This window comes from Scleropages formosus, chromosome 8 (assembly GCF_900964775.1).
Source record: "Scleropages formosus chromosome 8, fSclFor1.1, whole genome shotgun sequence".
Taxonomy (NCBI): domain Eukaryota; kingdom Metazoa; phylum Chordata; class Actinopteri; order Osteoglossiformes; family Osteoglossidae; genus Scleropages; species Scleropages formosus.
In genome coordinates this window covers 16278212-16296424 of record NC_041813.1, presented here as the reverse complement: position 1 = coordinate 16296424, position 18213 = coordinate 16278212, and the positions used below count along the sequence as shown (strand labels likewise).

General features: G+C 47.4%; 1 protein-coding gene across 1 annotated transcript; it reads left to right on the top strand.

Moving 5' to 3' along the window:
• The first annotated feature begins 6412 nt into the window (after positions 1-6412).
• Positions 6413-12545, top strand: dsn1 (DSN1 component of MIS12 kinetochore complex). Its single transcript, XM_018754626.2, has 11 exons — positions 6413-6463; positions 6738-6765; positions 7089-7335; positions 7641-7714; positions 7904-7976; positions 8843-8921; positions 9022-9072; positions 9235-9306; positions 9861-10008; positions 10133-10220; positions 12175-12545. Exons 1-11 carry the CDS (start codon positions 6426-6428, stop codon positions 12267-12269), a joined length of 993 nt encoding a protein of 330 aa, XP_018610142.1. The 5' UTR covers positions 6413-6425; the 3' UTR covers positions 12270-12545.
• The last annotated feature ends 5668 nt before the right edge of the window (positions 12546-18213 follow it).

The window sequence follows — 18213 nt, the reverse complement described above, 5'->3', positions numbered from 1 at the left end:
GTACAATCCCTGTGGTTAATAGCTTGTCCCAAGCAGGGTCATGAGGAGCCGGAGCCTAACCCAACAGCACAGGGTGCAAGGCTGAGTGAGTGGGTAGGTGGGTGAGGGAACACACCCCAGACAGGATGCTAGTCCATCACAAGGCACCCCATATGGGACTTGAACCCTAGACCCATCAGAGAACAGGACCCAGCCAAACCTTCTGCGCCACCACACCCCCTCCCAGTGGATGGGTATATTTACTAATATTCATTACCTTCAAACTACACACACACACATTTTCAGAACCGCTTGTCCCATACGGGGTCACGGGGAACCGAAGCCTAACCCGGTAACACGGCGTAAGGCCGGAGGGGGAGGGGACACACCCAGGACGGGACGCCAGTCCGCCGCAAGGCACCCCAAGCGGGACTTGAACCCCAGACCCACTGGAGAGCAGGACTGTGGTCCAACCCACCGCGCCCCCCCTTCAAACTACATTGAAAGTAAAACCAATTTTCAGTTACTGAAAAGAAATATATGTAATCTCCACAAGCTCTATTCATTCCCAATCACTGACTGGTTTCTCACATAAAACATTCCTCATGTTGCCATTGATCATCAACACTGAAAGACTAGACAGGAGCTGTAAACACTGCAGAGGTGAGGTGAATCAACGTGGGGCCACATTCCTATTCTATTTTAATTGGGTTTTATGACAAATAAGGGCTAACGTTAGGTTACTCATGTAACCCCGGTTCTCTGATAACATGAGTGAGGTATCTCACTATGGGAAATACCTCTGGCATGACAGATCCTGGAAGGACCAATAACACCACGTCTGTCCATTGACAGACCAATAAGGACAGTGATGCGGGAGTCCCGCCTCCCTAATACATATACCAGTGCCGGTGGTCCCTACTTCATTCTTAGCATATCTCTTCTCCACGCAACTGCAAGGAGGGAAGTGTGGGGAGATACCTCCCTCATGTTATCAGAGAATCAGGGTTACGTGAGTAACCTAACATTCTCTTTCAAACATTCGCTGGGTATCTCACTGTGGGATCTAAACAACTCCTGTATTGCAGACATGCTGTCCAAAGCAGGCATGTCTTGTCAACCAACTCAGTGAGCTAACATAACATAAAACCCGCAACTAGTCCTCGAATAGAACGGGAACATCTGTGAAAACCAAACCCAAAAACACCTCATGAATGAGGGTTTTGTTTTTTTTTCTTTTTCACACACTCAGGATGGAATGAGCCAGCGGTGGCCTTGTGACGTCCAGTCTATAAAATCGAACAAAAGTATGAGGCGAAGCCCAACTTCCTGCCGCACATACGTCCTGAATTGAAACGCCCTTAAACAATGCCCATGAGGTAGCCATACCTCTGGTAGAATGAGCCCGCCCTTCAAGGACCGAGATCCATGCTATTATAACCTAACAACATAATAGCTTCCACTACCCAGTGGGACAGGCGCTGATGCGAAGTAAGTTTACCCTATGAGAATCAGCCCATGAAACAACTGATTACTCTTCCGCAGTGCCTTTGTTCTGTCCACATAGTGACGCAACTCAAGGCACGAACAATGAAGCTGCTCCTCTTGCAATGAGAAAAAAGGCGGTGGATGAAAAAGCCAGTAAATCCACCTGCTTACAAGCGAGGGCTGACTCGCTCACTTTAGGCACAAACGATGGATTAGTTTTGAGAGTTACCCTTGAGTAATCCGTAGCGAACAGCATACAAGTGCCATGAACCGACAAAGCATGAAGTTCACTAACCCGCTTCGCGGTCGAAAGAGCCAATAGCGAAAGGAGCTTTAAATCAATCAGAATCCTAATCAGAATGAGCTTTATTGCCAAGTATGTTTACACAAACAAGGAATTTGTCTTGGTGACAAAAACTTCCACAGCACAGACACAATAGTCTCTATAGGCTCAAATGGGGCTGAGATAGTACATTAAGGACCACAGACAGATCCCACAGTGGAATCAGCGGCTTTGAAACCCTGTTCAGACGCCGCACACCTCTCATAAACCTGCATACCAGGGGGTGTTGACCTGTAGTGTTTCTGTCGATCCCCACATGGCACGCAGAAATCGCAGCAAGATATACCTTTATTGTAGAAAAGGACCTGCCCTTGTCTAAAAGTTCTTGCAGGAAGCATAACACATCCGCAACCGAACAGAAAAAAGTAACGACGTGTTTGTGCACGCTCCACTGCTCAAACATGCTCCATTTCCGATCATATGCAGAGTGCGTTGAAGCTGCTTTTGCGTTCTGAATCGCTTCGATCACCCTCGGAGGCAAACCCGTAACGATGAAGTTCAACCTCTCACGGGCCAGGCCCAGAGGGCTACTATGTCCTGGGCCGGGTGAAAAATCGGTCCCTGCACAACGGGAGAGGCCATGGCTGGTCGCATAGGAGTTGCATTATCTCCACCAGCCACAACTTCCCTGGCCAGTTCGGGGCGATCAGTATTACTGAGTGTCCGTACTCTCTTACCCTTCTTAGAGTTCGCACAATCAGACTCAGTGGAGGAAACGCATACAGCAGTGCATTTGGCCACAGGTGCGCCAGAGCATCCACACCCATAGGCGCACCGTCCCTCGCCAGAGAGAAGAATAGAGGGTAATGAGTATTTACGTGCGAGGCGAAGAGATCTACGGCAGCTCGGCCGAACCGCTCCCACAACTGGCTCACTACCTGAGAGTGGAGAGTCCATTCTCCGTACAGAGGACTTCCTCTGGATAGACTGGAATTTAGCATCTTCCGGAGTAGACCGCGTTGTCATAGAGACTAATCCCAACGTTTCGTTTCCTATGTTGGAAACGTCCTCACGGTTCTGCATTGTAAACCGTTAGACGTTGCCTTCACGGATCATTGATGTAGTCTGTATCCAGTTCCTCTGGATAGTAGATCTACCCCCGCATTCATTATTCCCAGGACATGCGTTGCCCATAATGAATGAAAATGCTTCATGCCCCACACTATCAGTTGCTGTGCCAGACTGTGAAGCCGAGGGGAGCGTGCGCCCCCCTGGCGATTTATGTATGCCACTGCCGTTGTGTTGTCTGATCTGATCAAAACGTGGTGGTTTCTTAGGAACTGCACGAAACGTTTCAATGCCAGAAACACTGTGGACAATTCCAGAAAGATTATGCGTGCGTTCTGTAGCGAAATGGCCCATTTCCCTTTCGCTCTGCTGCCCTTGCACACTGCACCCCAACCTGTGAGAGACGCATCCGTCGTCACCACCTTCCTCAGAGAAACCGCCCCCAGCAGAGTCCCAGACTCGAGGAAAGAGCGATCTCTCCACTGACGGAGAGCCCGCATGCACAGTGATGTTACTACCACTTTGCGGTTGAGGTGTCGCTTTGGACACAAGCGCTGCGCCGCTATCCAGTGTTGAAACGCTCTCATTCGCAACAGTCCCAGTGGAATGACGGAAACCGTCGAGGCCATCAGCCCCATAAGACGAAAACACAGTCTGAACGGGACTCTTCCCTCTCTGAAAAAGGGATAGACAACCGCAAATCGACCTGATGCGCTCCTCTGATTGGAAACGCTTAATACAGGACTGAGTTGAGGTCTGAGACCCAGGTAGATTATCTCTTGTGTGGGCACCTGATAAGCAAACCTGAGGAATTTTCTGTGTGCCGGGTAGATGCTTGTGTGAAAATACGCATCTTTCAGATCGACTGACCTACACCAGCCGTTGGGACGAATAAATTGACACAGAACTTTGAGCGAAAGAATTTTGAACTTGTACTTTCTGAGGTGTTTGTTGAGGTCGGAGACCTCCCCCTCGCTTTGGAATGATAAAGTACCGGGAGTAAAAGCCGTGATAGCTGTCCTCCGGCGGTACAACCTGAATCTGCTGTTGACATCAACAAACTCTTGAAAAGTGGTGGCTGTACAGCAAACTGCAGACGATAATGCCGGCTTACTGTGGACAAAACCCAGGGGTGTACTGCGCATGCGCGTCAACTCGCATAAGCAGCGAGCAGACCGCCGCGCCTCTCGTTCACTAGTGACGCGGCGACGCCATCTAGCGGCAGAGCTGGGGACTGCAGCTCTGGGCTGGACAACTTCGTTTTTGCGTGTTTTTATTTCCCCACATTGCTGTGCCCTCGGCCCACTGCCTGGATGCACAGGGAATGAGTTTATTCTTTGCAGAGCACACACGTTCTCACGCAAACTGCCCTCTGCTGTAACCCCCTGGGTAGAGGGGGGATCATTTCTCTGTGGGGCACTGGGGGAACTAGTGCCAACGTCACAACTGAATTGGTCATAAGAGAACTTTTTCCTCTGAACAATTCCCGTGTCCCATGCCTTCTCTTGGCAGGAGGGGGAGAAAATGACCGCTCTCTTTGAGGGAGGATAACAACAGATACTGCGCGAGTGCTGTTGCTCATCCCTTCGTCCTGAACAGAAGGACGGATTAGGTTGCACACCGTTTCTTCCCTCCCTGAGGGTTTGCCGGCCGGTGTCTAGCTGCAGCCGCTTCAAAGGAAGATTTCCAGCTCAGCTGAGCTGGTTTGGACCGTGGCTCAGCCTGCTGAGGCTGAGAAGGTCCGGGTCCCCTGAAGGCTGGCCGACCGCTCCTCTGAGGGGCTTTAAACCCTGGGCGTGCTGGTTGATCAACCCTAGCAGAGGGAGGCAAGTTTGGAAAGCCTCACCCTCCCATTTCCTTAAATCACACTGCTGTTGCATAGCAGTGACTGATGCCCCAAAAAGGGCTTTGGGCTCAACTGAAGCATCCAAGAAGTCCACTTTCTCTCTGTCTGACAGTCCTAACCAGAGAGCTTGCTCACCTATCACAGCTCTGTACTGTATCCCTGGAAGTTCTCAGGTTGAGATCTGAAATAACACAGATCTCTTCCCAGAGAGCTGGGATTGGTGCCCCAGTGTCCATTTGCTTCCCCATCTCCTCCATAAGCTCTGCCTGATAAGCAGTGAGGAGAGAGGTGGCATTAAGAGCCCTCACTGCCAGGGGAGAAGAGTGATAGATCTTCTGAAAAACTGAGGCTGCTAAGCACATCCTGGCTGAGGAAAAGGCCACTCTGCAGGTAGGGTTGAGGTGATGTGCCACAGACAGCTCACCAGGAGGGGGATTCAACATCCCTAACACCTCCATGTTCCCAACATCCAGCCTGAAAAACCCTTTTACAGGGACCCTGGAATGAGCTGTTTAATGGCTGGGGTACATGATGGCCAATTTAGTTGACACTTTTCTCCAAAGCAACTTACAATGTTAAGGTTACAATTATTTACCAGAGCAATTGAGGTTAAGTACCTTGCTCAAGGGTACAGTACTACTACCAGCAGTGAGGCTCGAACCTGCAACCTTTGGGTCCAAAGGCAGTTGTTCTAACCACTACGCTACCATCTATAGTCATAAAGAACCCCGTGCCTTGGTCCGCCTGCTGCGACAGCCAGTCAATGGGGAGTTTTGCCGCTGCCCTCTGGCACATATCAAGCAGGTCGAACTCTTGAGCTGGGGAGGGGAACTCTTCGCTTAACACGCTGCCTGGCCTGGAGGATCGCATCGTCTTCATCCTCCTCTCCTTCCTCCAATAGACGAGCGATAGCCGATGCACGAAGGGGTGAGAATCCTTGCCGGAGATCATGGATCCACACGCGCACGGACGCGAAGTTCCTGCTTTCGCTCCGCCGCTTGCTTAACTGGCAGTCGCCATGATCATGATAATAACCTAAGATCGCCACAACGTGCAGCCTAGCAAAAAAAAAAAAAAAAAAAAAAAAAAAAATATAGAAGAGAATTCGCCGTAACACGTCATTCTCCCAGTACCGCAAGCAAACAATTCACCGTGACAGTGAATAGACTCGCTAGCAAAACAGCTGCGTTCGGTGACGTACCTTGACGGCTCGTCTTAGAACAATTATTAAGCTATTTCCAAAAACGGGGCCTGCTGAAGAACAACTCCCAATTTCTATCTTCACGGGGAAAAGCTCAAGAATGAGTTAAGGACCACCGGCACTGGTATATGTATTAGGGAGGCGGGACTCCCGCATCACTGTCCTGATTGGTTTGTCAACTGACAGAGGTGGTGTTATTGGTCTTTCCAGGTTCTGTCACGCCAGAGGCGTTTCCCATAGTGAGACACCGAGGGAATGTTTGAAAGAGAACTGTTTCAACACCTGAGCAAGCAAATACAGGTTGCCTTCACTCTGTAGTAAGAAGATTTTAGAAAAAAAACTATATGCAATAATGTGAAATATGTTCTCATCAGAATTTCGTAACTCATAAGACCGTAATAGGAGGAGTCAGAGTTCTGTATACATATTTGAACAGAAAGGCGTCAACACGTACATCTGAAGGACTACATTCCCCACTATGTCAAGTAGCCACGCATGCGTAAAACCTGCTTAGGGTGTGGCGGGAATTCAAACGGAAGAGCGCGCGTCTAGAATCTAAAATGGCGGAGCGGCCAGCAACTGAGAAGATAGCAGAGCGGTTCGTGTTGAGTTTTCTGGTTTAATATTAATGTCTGTGTTACAGTTGTGATTTGCAAAGAATATTTCTACCTGTTAATTTATGACGTCGTTTTGAGATTTGACAACTTTACAAAATTAGACAACTTCACGTTGTCATGGCTTATCATGTAGTAGGTAGGCGTATGTAGATGCGAATCCCGCGGCAAAAATAACAAATTTTTATCAGTTAATTTTTTTTCTGTCATTTCTCGTTATGTTTACACGACTGAGAGTTTTTAATTTCCTTTCGACAGCTGCCAGGCTCCAGATGAACAGTCGCAGGTTTGTATTATGTTTCCTGGCTGTTTTGATGAATGATGACTGACTGTCTCTTTTATTGCCATATTTATATATATGTGTAAAATATGGGGTTTTCTTCCTGTGTGTGATAGTCTTTACTGTTACACTGGGTCTGTTGGACCTAGTTTTTATTCAGTATCCTCTGTAGTGGACAATGACATTTTTGTGCAGCTTGTTAGTTTTTGAAGTACTAACTAAGTTAAGTAACTTTATCTGCTACAGGAGGTGGGATTTAAACCCAGGACCTATGAGTGTAAGTGGTGATGATAAACAATACACTCTTCATGTCTCTCCTGTGACATTAGGGCTCTTTGAGGAGCGCAAAGAGGAGCCCGAGTAGAAGTCCCACCCTGGAGCCCCCACCGAAATCCCCATCTACGATCCATTCAGACACCTCGCTCCTCCTGCCACCAGGAGAGGGGCTGCCGGATGGTTTGCTAGGAGAGGTGCGGGACCAGGGTCCGACACTCAGCCCTCGCACTAGGAGGAAGTCCTGGAGGAGGTCAGCCAGAGGGAGGCGCTCTCTGGTTCCCCTACCAGGCAGTGCCCACGGTGAGCATCTGCGGGGCCCTCAGGGGGCTTAGACCCCAACCTTGTTGTCATTGACCCGCCTCTTATTCCCACTGAATCGTTATTAAAACAGTGGAATGTGTAGAGTATTGCCCTACAATGGTGTGGTTTCATACATGATGCACCCTGCCTGACGAGCAGTTTTTTTCCAGGATAGGCTCCAAACCACCGCACCCTGCTTTGGAGGAGCAGTTCTTGATGTTGAATGGATGTTAAGAAATAACAGGGCATCCCAGGCACAATGTGTGTGTTGGAACTGAAAAACAACCTGTCTTTTTCTCCCTTAGCCCTGTGTAAGACCATCAGTGTGACTCTGTCTGAGGAAGAGAGGCTGGAGCAGCTAATTGAAGAATCCCTAAAGGTCTGATAACCTGACCTTTGTGTCCTAAAATCAACAACTCTTGAGAGTTTATACAAAGTAAAAGTAAATACCCCAATTTGAGAAAATAACATTGACTTGATCTTAAGTTAGAACTCATTTTTGGTTGACTGTAGTCCTCATGTCATCTCTCTTGTCTGTGTGCACCTGCTACCTGCTCTGTGTCCACAGCTGGCTGTGCAGAAACTGGGGGATCTCCTGTACTCCACCCCTGGGGCTGACCTGGACCTCTTTCAGAAGCACAGTGAGTGGCTGTGTGTGAGTGTTAAAGTCAACTTTGTCACTTCCACAATATGTTTAGAACATACATCGGAGTGAAATAGCATTTCTCCTGGGCCACGGTGTGACGCGCGCACACACACACACATTGTCTGAACCGCTTGTCCCATACTGGGTCGCGGGTGCCGGACCTAACCCAGCGACACAGGGCGTAAGGCCGGAGGGGGAGGGGACACACCCAAGATGGGATGCCAGTCCATTGCAAGGCACCTCAAGCGAGCCTCGAACCCCAGACCCACCAGAGAGCAGGTCCAACCCCCCCCCGTGTGACATACAGGACAACATATACTATTACTACTACAGTCCAATTCACAATAACTAACAACTAAACTATAAACACTATGGAATGAAGTGCAGTGGTATGGTTGGTACAATAAATAGAAATGTAAACAGATTTAAATGTGGTAGTGCAAAATTAATTTTTTTTTGTGCAATAATTGTTTGGAAAAGAAGGTTAGTGTGACCTAATGTAGGTAGATGTGGAATTTACTAAAGAAATACAGCAGCTGCACTTGGGATGGACCCCAGTTTAAGTGAGGTTTCAGCAAAGACTATCAGTGACCTGAGAGGGCAATCTCTGCAGACTGTATGAAAGTGGCTGGTATCCCTCTGGATGGGGGGTGTTTGGTATGGGTGGTCAGAGTTCAGGATTCTGATATGGGTGGTACAGAGAGTTTAGGATCCTGACAGCTTGAGGGGAAAAAACTGTTGCACAGTCAGGTTGAACTGGCTTGTATGTCCTTGTATCTCTTCCCAGACAGTAGGAGGCTAAAGAGGCTGTGGGAGGGGTGTGTGGGGTATTGATAACTGCTGCCTGGCTATCTCCCACAGAGGAGTCTGTGGAACTGGAGTGGAAGTGTGTGGCCAAAGAGTTCAGGACAACTTTGCAGACCCGGTCATTTCCGGAGAGGTAGCGCTGTTCCTTCTCCATCCCATTCTTGTCTTAACATACTCTCCACATCCACCCCTCCACCATGCAGCTAACGCCTCCCCTCCCTCTACCTGTCCAGGGATCCTGAGGCAGAGATGGCAATGGAGCGCATACGCAAGTCCATTAGCAGGTGTGACATCTCCCTTAGGCCAGTCTGGGGCTTTAAGTAGACTAACATTAAGACTTGGGTGAGAATGCAGTGCCACCATTTGTGTTGTGGGAACCCAAGTTTATGAGACTTTATTCAGGGTCTCAAGGTTTTGAGAATCCAAATCTGCTCTGTGTGTGTCAGCCTGCAGGCAGAGTGTGCATGCTGGGAGGCCCTGCTAGAGAAACACCGTGCTAAAGCGGAGGAGCTGACACGGTAAGATTGAGCTGTTTGGTTACCATACTTACCTTAATAGGACTTGGAGTCCAGCTGTGGGCAGAGCTTCCATCCACTGTGAATGATTGTCCATCACTGATTACAGCCACAGCTGCAATTCCTCTGTTAAAAACAACAAAAAAATGAAATGGAAGAAAATCTGGCTTGTTCTCAATATAGGCAGGAAGAACCTGGAGTTGCCAACTTAGGCAAGAGAAGAAAATGCTGCTGGCTTAGAGCTAGTTGTTGTTGTTAGCTGATGTTTTTTTCCTAAATCATTTACACCTTTAAGCTACTTACAGTGGTTTATCTTTTTATACAACTGGATAATATTTTTGTATCAGTTCTGCGTAAGTACCTTGATGAAGACCACGGTTGTGGGTGAGGTTTGAACAGTGGTCATTTGAGTGCAAGGCAACAATTCTGACCACTGCACCCCCTGCTGCACATCATTGGCACCATCTCGCAAACGCTGCTGCATCCTGAACAGCAGTACTTATATAAACGATGTTTTGCTTCTCTTCTCCTTATCTATGTACGTGGCCATCCTTCAGGCATGTGGAGCAGGGCCGCACCTTGGGCCTTACCTTGGACCCAGCCAGAGTTGGCCAGTCCTCCCAGTGCCAGTTCATCCAGAGCAAGCCAGACTACAACAGTGTTCTGCACAGACAGCGGTCGGTGCTCCACAACATGGAGCTGCTGGTCAGAGGAAAATGGGGGTCGCGGTTTATCCGTGCCACACGTCTTTATCTATAATAGCCCCTTTTCCACACATTGTGGATGTAGCTTGTGTGTTCCTGACTGTATATCGATGTGTTTCCTATAGATGGACACTCACTGCAAGATTGTAAGGGAGCTACTGTCCTTCCAGGAAGAGTGTCAGATGGCTGTCGCAAAGAGAAGCCGCCAACTGGGTAAGGGGGTGTGTGTGTGTGTGTGTGTGTGTGTGTGTGTGTGTGTGTATCTGCATGCGTCTATATGTGTATTTGTTTGAATATCTATATACAGAGGCTTTTCAACTTACAACATAAGATACTTTACTGTCAGTGTATGCAATACAATGAAATTGCATGTGGCAGCCCCCATAAAAGCAGCAGCAGAAAAAAACACTTGAGACAAACAAACAAGTAAAATAAATAAATATTACATTGAACTTTGGAGTACTCGGTCCTTAGCATCTATTGGTGGTGGATGTGGGTGGGTAACGGAGGTAGCATTGGGCAGGGAGGGTATGATGGAGGCCACAGCTCTGGGAAAGAAGCCATTCCTCAGTCTGTTGGTGTGGGATTTTATTGTTCTGAACTGTTTGTTAGACGGCAGTGGTTCAAACGGGGTGACCGGGGTGTGTGGTGTCCTTGATGATCATGCCAGCCTTCTTCCTCAGCCGGCTAGTATAGATTGTGTTCGAGTTGGGGAGCTTCATCCTGAGAATGCAATGGGGTGCCTTCACCACACAATGCAGATCCTTTCGCTCAGCAGCTGTGCAGCTGGCATACCACACACTGGCGCAGTTAGTCAGGATGCTCTCAGTGGTGGTCCTGTAAAAGTTTAACAGAAGTCTGTGGGAGCTGGGCCCGTTTCAGTTTTCTGAGGAAGAAGACTTTGTTGGCCCTTTTGATCAGGTGTGAGGTGTGGCAGGTCCATGTCAGCTGCTTTGACGCATAAACTCCAAGGAAGTTTAGGCTTTCCACTCTTTCTACTGCTTCTTCATGTATGTGGAGGGGGGGAGTGGTTGTGATTCATCTCCTTTGTTCTCCTGAAGCCCAGAACCATCTCCTTGTCTTACAGGTGTAAAGGACCCGATTTGTGTCCTTACACCACTCAGCCAGATGTTCCACCTCAAGCCTGTAGACTGTCTCCTCATTGTCTGAAATCAGCCCAACTATCGTGGTGTCTGCAAATTTTAATTATGGAGTTGGAGGTGTGGAGAGGAGTGCACTCATGGGTGAAGAGTGAAGAACATGGGGCTCAGCACGCAGCCTTGTGGGGTTCCTGTGTTTAGAATGAGGGTGGAGGTGTGGTTACCAGTTCTGACTTGCTGTGGTCAGTTTGTGAGGAAGTCCATAACCCATGAACACAGAGAAGAACCTAGGCCCAGGTTGTCCACTTTGCTGACAACTGGGCCCAAAAATCTGTTCCTAACTCAACTCGTCTGCAAATCCAAACTCACTTTCAGCACAAAGTTGCATTCGAAAAATGATATGTAATCCATTTGTCCCTCTATTTATTCATATTTTAGAAGAAGCAATTTTCACTCAAGGAAAAATACTTGCAAAGTCTTGGGGGTAAAGAGTCTATCCTGGAAGCACAGGGTATGATGCAGGGTATACCCTGGACAGGATACTAGTTGAAGGGGACTTAAATTACCAAAAATAAAAATACCTTGTTTAATCCCAGTTGTTTAATTCATCATGTAAACATGTGACATTCCTCAGCTTCTGGTCACTATGAGCTTTCATCATTATCTACCTAATCATTAAAAGCTGTTTTTTTTTTAAGGTCCTGTAATAATCTTACATGTAGCTATAAGAGTTATAACATATTTAGCTACCACAAAAGTAACACTAATTTAAAAATACCTTCTCTCCACAAATTCCGCTTTCACAATGATTGTTGAACTATTTATCCCATGATTATGCCCAGTGGCTGGGTGTGGAGTGGAAACAAAGGTTGCGTTTGCTTGGCAACAGACAGAAAATTTAGAAAATAGCCCGGAGCAGTTAAATAACCTGGAAAATGTTTGTCTTCAAAAATTAACTAGAATATGTGTGTGTACAATTGCTTATGGTACATGCATGCTTACATAGGTGTATCTGTCTGAGTGCATGTGTTTGTCTGATGTCTGTCTTTGTATTTACACCCCTTCAGCTTCTGCTGCTGGTTTCCTGGACATATCCTTCTCCCGTCAAGAAATTGATCCAGGTCACCACCCAATCTTCCCAGTGAGCTCCCACACACCATAGCAGCAGGCTTCCCAATCGTCTGTCACCCAAACCAGGAAAAGCTCAAAAATCACCTGTACAGTGCCTGTGTTTGTTTTCATTGCTGTATTCATCCTATATTGAGTGCTGATTGTGTTTCGAGTTATTCTTATTGGCACACATGGCATGTGAAAGTTTCATATGTAGTTAGTCCTTTTGCTTCTTTGGTGAATACTGTCAAATTCATTCAACACTAGATGGCAGTGTTGTCCGAATTACTGTATTCAAGAATTTAGTGCTCTCCTTTTTCAGTGTATTCTCAAATTTTTTATCCAGATGGTTTTTTTTTTTTTTTTTTTTCATTCACTAGTCACCTTGGCAAAAGGTGAGGTTTAACAGATCACCTTTAGTTGTGATATGACATGTCCAAGTGATCCATAAAGTTTTTTTGGTGGTGTAACAAGAGCACTAGTATGTTAATCGCAGTCCTGCTGACATGCTTAAGGCACCTGGGACCTCTCCAGTACACATTCCTGTCTGATGAAGGAAGCATTTACACACACAAACTCATACTATTTAGCCAGCTATGCTCTTTGGTTAAGCTGTGCATATGTAGTGTCATTATGTATCTTTGCCCTCCTACTTTCTGTCACCTGGTCACACAAGAACAGCCCCATGTTCCTATGTTCCTCCTCCATCTTGCTGGCTGTTTCACATGTGTCCTTGTGTCTATCTCATATTCAGTAGAGTTTCACTTTTGGCATAGGCAGGGCCAAAGCTGTGTGATCATGCACTAATAATGGGATCAAAATACTTTATCGGTACATATTTAAAGTGTATTGTGAAGTAATAGTTTGTTTTGGGCTCAGTTTTCTATCTTGTAAATTTTAACCTTTTACTAGATTCCTTTTTTGTCTTTTTTCTCCAAATGTGGTTTGCTGTCTTTGACAGATTCCTTTTTTACACACACACACACAGTGACTGAAACCACTTGTCCCAAGTGGGGTCGTGGCAAGTCGGAGTCTAACCTAGCAACACAGGGCACAAGGCTGGAGGGGGAGGGGACACACCCAGGATGGGATGCCAGTCTATCGCAAAGCACCACAAGAAGGACTCGAACCCTAGACCTGCCAGAGAGCAGGATTCAGCCAAACCTGCTGTGCCACCACACCCCCTAGATTCCTTCTTTCCTACAATATTAACACTCTGTCCAAGTCTTTACAACTGATCTCCAAATGTGTGTATGTAAATGTGTATTTTTTTTCCATGTTAGTCTGCTACTGTGTGCTGAACTTTTTTCCCCATGACTCTGGGTGTTTCTAGCATATGATAGTGTTTCATACACAGCGGGTGTTCCAGTCTGTGCTCTTTGAACAACTTCTCTGCTCTTCTCCTGCCCTCCGTCTAACTCGGCTTTGGGCTTACACCCTGTCCTCCCCTCCCCCATCCCCATCCCCCTCCTTAGGGCTGCTGGAGTGGAATGCAGCCCTGACACATCGCCAGAGACTAACACAGGCATGCCTCCCCCCAGCCCCAGCTCAGCCTCAATGAGGCACCCGAGGGGAGGTCTCTGCAGGTTACATCCCATCCCACCCACCCACAGCATGACAAGGTTTGGTGCTCCACAAGCAACCTGAGTGCTATCAAGTTTTAAAAAGCTACATAAATAAAATCCCATAAAGGGAGTAACAGGGTGAGAAGCGATGGAGGAAAAAAAGCTGGCATCAGAGTGGAGTTTAAGGCAATATGAGGATGGCCAAGGAGTTGCAAGAGGCAGGTAGAAGGCAACAGAATGTCAAAGGAATGCTTTGACAAGGGAAGGTGGTTCTGTACACAGAAAAAGTACTCTGGCATGTTCTCGTTCTATAGAGAAGCAACATGCATGTAGCTAGGTAACCCTGGAAACCTGAGGAATGAGGCCAAAGGGCCAAGGGACCAGGAAGAGCTCAGCTACTCTCCTAAACTTTACGAAAGATTTCTGTAGGAGTTGGATAAGTACCAGTGTGACAACAACTTTGAGAACATAAAGTGGTTTTCTAAAGACATCAGAGGACTGGATGTGGGGTACCAATGGGCAGATGGAGAGTGGGTCTCTGATTTTTGAGCCAAAAGGGAGGCAACAATTGACAGGGAGCAGAGGTGTATGTGGAGGGGGAGAGAGAGAGAGAGAGAGAGGCCGTCTCTAGAGAGATGATTCGAGGCACCCAGGGCAGCACCAGAAGAGCGATCGATTCTTATTTAAATGAAAATGAGGCAGAATGCTGGTGGGGCTATGAGGGGTTGCTGAGGGTAGAGAGAACACAACACACATTCACTAAAACTCAAACACGCATATCTGCGGCAGCATGGACACTGCAACTGAAACACAAACGCGTTACTCTTGTCATTTGCATATGTAAAGTATCGCAAGGGGAGGAAAGCCATCTGCATCTATTTCTTACAGCGCCGGGAGAAGATGGATCAGAGGGGGAGGAAAACATTTCCCCCATTTTACCCACATCCTTGAATGTGTATGGAGAATTTCCCATGCTCTTCAGAGTTGAGGTGTGTGACTGCCTGATGCTCTGACACACCAGAGCCACAAGCTAAACCCTTCAAAATGTTTTAATATCAACACCGTATGGTGGCCTCTTAGCCTTTAGCAGGACAGGTGGGTCCCTACGTGATCACGGGCCGTCCGCTCAAAACCAGAAATCAGCGTTATTGCCGTCTCTTCAATGTACCCTCAGTCTACCTCCCTGGATTTCAGGTGTGTGGTGTGAGTGTGTGTACACCTTTCTCTGGCCTCCTCCCACCTTTAGGCTCTTCGCGAGGTGCAGGAGCGCCATTAGAGGACAAGGTCTTTAAATTCTTCTGGAAATTGTCCTTTCCTCCTGGACATTCACAGTCTGGGCCTGTCGGAGAGCCGCACGCATGTAGGGAAATCATCAGAGGCGAGTGGCAGCGATTACGGCGCACGGCCGACTCCCTCTCTCGTCTGCAGCCGCCTCTGTCAGATTGATTAGTCGCAGATTGCAGGCGAGAGATGCGTCGGGAGTCAGCACAAACGGCCGCCAGGCCCGTCCCGCTCCGCTCCCCGGTAAGCGCTCATCACGGCAGAACAACACGGGCGGCTGCCAACGGCTCCTCCTCCTCCTCCCATGCTACGACACGTCCGTCTGAGAGACTCCTCTGGCTCCCCGCCGTGATAAACTGCCGCAAAACGGTCCGCGTCTGCAGAAAATGCGAAGAAGCGCATGTTTTTAATCTGCGCCTGTCGGCCTCCTCGCCCCAAAAGACGGATTGAACGCCTCATTCAGAAGAAGTGCGTGCGCCCTCATGGTCCAGCGCCGCGGAGTGAACCTCTTTTCATTTGACTGAAGCAACTCCCGGGAAGCGTCTTGGTATAGGAGTGCACTTCTCAGCAAGTGCCCGAGATGAAAACTTCCCGAAAACCACAGATGGATCTTCGTCGGAACATACTCGACACGTGATGTCAGAATGTATATTTTTTAAAATACTTTTCATAAAGGATTTTGTTTTTAAATGCCTTTTCTATACTTACAGCATACAGCTAAAGTTGGCGATTCATCAGGCCTAGAAGGTCCTTTGAATGCATTAAGCACTGCAGAAATGTACTGTGTGGTGAGCGAAGCATCACCATTATGGCTCATGTGCTGTACCGTAAACCATGCAACAGGCTGAGGATGCGTCTCTTTTTAAATCCGCGCCCGACTTCCGTGTGCAGCGGGTGGCAGGAGGTTCCAGCTGCGGTACCACTGAGGTGCCTTATTTGAACAGCTAAAACTAGCTGGGTAAAGTGTACAAAGTTGTGCTGCAAAATGTTGGGTATTTTCATAAACGTTGGAAAAGGGGTGGTTTGAAACGTGGTCGGCCGACTTTGGGGTGGTGAGATGAACAGGCCATCGCAGCTGGTGGTGCTCAGGAGCCAGCAGGCATGGTGCTGTGACAGGGAAGGATGCTTTTCGCACGGAGGATGTCGCCAGTGCCCAATCCTCTTACTATCATGTCCTCACTTTGGATCAGAAGAGACATACAGTTGTTATGAAGTACTAATTAGCATCTACACCCCTCTAAACTCCCTGTACTCATTCACTCATCAGTACAGCAGAACAAGGTAACACAGTCACTCACACGCACACACAGCTTCAACAAACACTGACATAATTTAATATATGGTTAAAAGAACAGGTAATATTGAATAAACAAACAAAATACACGCACGCACTGAAACTGCTTGTCCCAAGCAGGGCCATGGCGAACTGGAGCCTAACCCGGTAGCGCAGGGCGCAACGCTGGAGAAGGAGAAGACACACCCAGGATGGGACGCCAGTCCATCGCAAGGCACCCGAAGCGGGACTCGAACCCCAGACCCGCCGGAGAGCAGGACCCAGCAAAACCCACCGCGCCGCTGCCTCCCCTCTACCGTAACTGGAGAATTGCCGCTAACACCTTTCCTGAGTTTTTGTTAACCGAACTAGATCGCTCTGATTGTTCATGTCTCAAATTCAATATCCCTGTAAGTTCCCAATCATGACTGTCCAGCTCTTCAAAGCTGCCGGTCAACGTTCTACCTCTTCGTGTCCTGGTACAACGCTCTAAGGCCTTTGTGCTCCCGCTCATAATGATCAGTCCACACCACTCCTGTCCCTTTTCCCCATCTGCACGCCTGGCCCATGGGGCGGGGACAAGAGGGATAAGCCTTAAAAACAACAAAGCTGTCTCCTAGCAACCACTCCTGCCTGCTGTCAATCAATCAGTTGGGGGTGGGGGGAAGGAGGAGTAAAGAAGGGGGAATGTAACTTTAAACTTTCATTTATCGCCCTTCCCCCCTACAGTCCGGCACTGCAAAAGGGGCGGGGTAATGTCCTCCGCTGCGCTCACACACCCCCCATACACACACACACACACACACAAACACTTATTAGTCCCTCTCCCATGGCAACCAAAATGCCCATCAAAAAACAAGGTTGTCACTGCTCACCCCACTGTGTTCAAGCTTTAAAATGAACATGAACTGTGCAAGCATATACACGCATATAGATACACACACTATATTATATCGAGTTGTACAAGAACAACAAAAAAAAAAACATGAATGAGAAGAGAGATAAGTGCGCTTTGTTTGTTTGCGTTCAGTCTGCACCTTCTGCATATTCATTTGCTCTCCGCCCTGAATTACTGCAGTTGTAAGGGCAGCCCCAGGAAGTAAAAAATACACAAGAAGAGAAGATTTACATTTACATTTATTCATTTAGCAGACGCTTTTCTCCAAAGCGACATACATCTCATAGAAAATACAATTTGTGCATTACATTAGGAGAAAGAGAGGACATAGTTGCAGACATGTGATTCCTGCAAACCTAGTTTTGTAAACCTAGTTTACTTAAGCAAACTAGAACATTACAAAAGGATGCACAGATTTTCACTGTTATTCCTTTTAAAGGTATTGGAGAGCCACAAAACATTAGCAACAACACTGACTAAATGAACGTAAGAGGGGGACACAAGGTAAAAAAAAAATACACGTCGTACAGAATTATTTGAACTCCAGTGCAAACTGTTGCTGCAGACAAATAACACCATGGAGTTCTGACTAGTAACTCCCGCGTCGTGGAGACCTGGTTACATGACCCCAGACAGAAAATCCGGAAACCAGGAGAACAAGTTCATGTTAGTTTGTGCAGAACTGAGCTCAAGTCAAGTTCATTCCGAACCGAACCGAAAGTCTTGCAGTTATGACATCGACCAAATTCTTTTATTCATGTCATGATATGTTCATTTTTCCATTTTCACTTCCAGAATGAAGAACACACGCACTCTTTTCAATACATATAATATTAATAAGCTTTATTTATGCAATTCCTTTGGCCGAGGCGGTGGCTAATTCTAGTTAGGAATCTGCAAAGATACAAGACAGAGCGTTGCGATAATGTTTATGACGTTCCGTTGAGGGAAATGAATTTGATGACGGTCCCTAGCTCGG

Bases quoted from the DNA above. Each gene is read 5' to 3' on its own strand.
- dsn1 (XM_018754626.2), top strand. From the start codon at position 6,426: ATGGCGGAGCGGCCAGCAACTGAGAAGATAGCAGAGCG. The intron at 7,336-7,640 runs GTGAGCATCTGC...TTTCTCCCTTAG, and splicing joins CCTACCAGGCAGTGCCCACG to CCCTGTGTAAGACCATCAGT. The intron at 9,307-9,860 runs GTAAGATTGAGC...GCCATCCTTCAG, and splicing joins AAAGCGGAGGAGCTGACACG to GCATGTGGAGCAGGGCCGCA.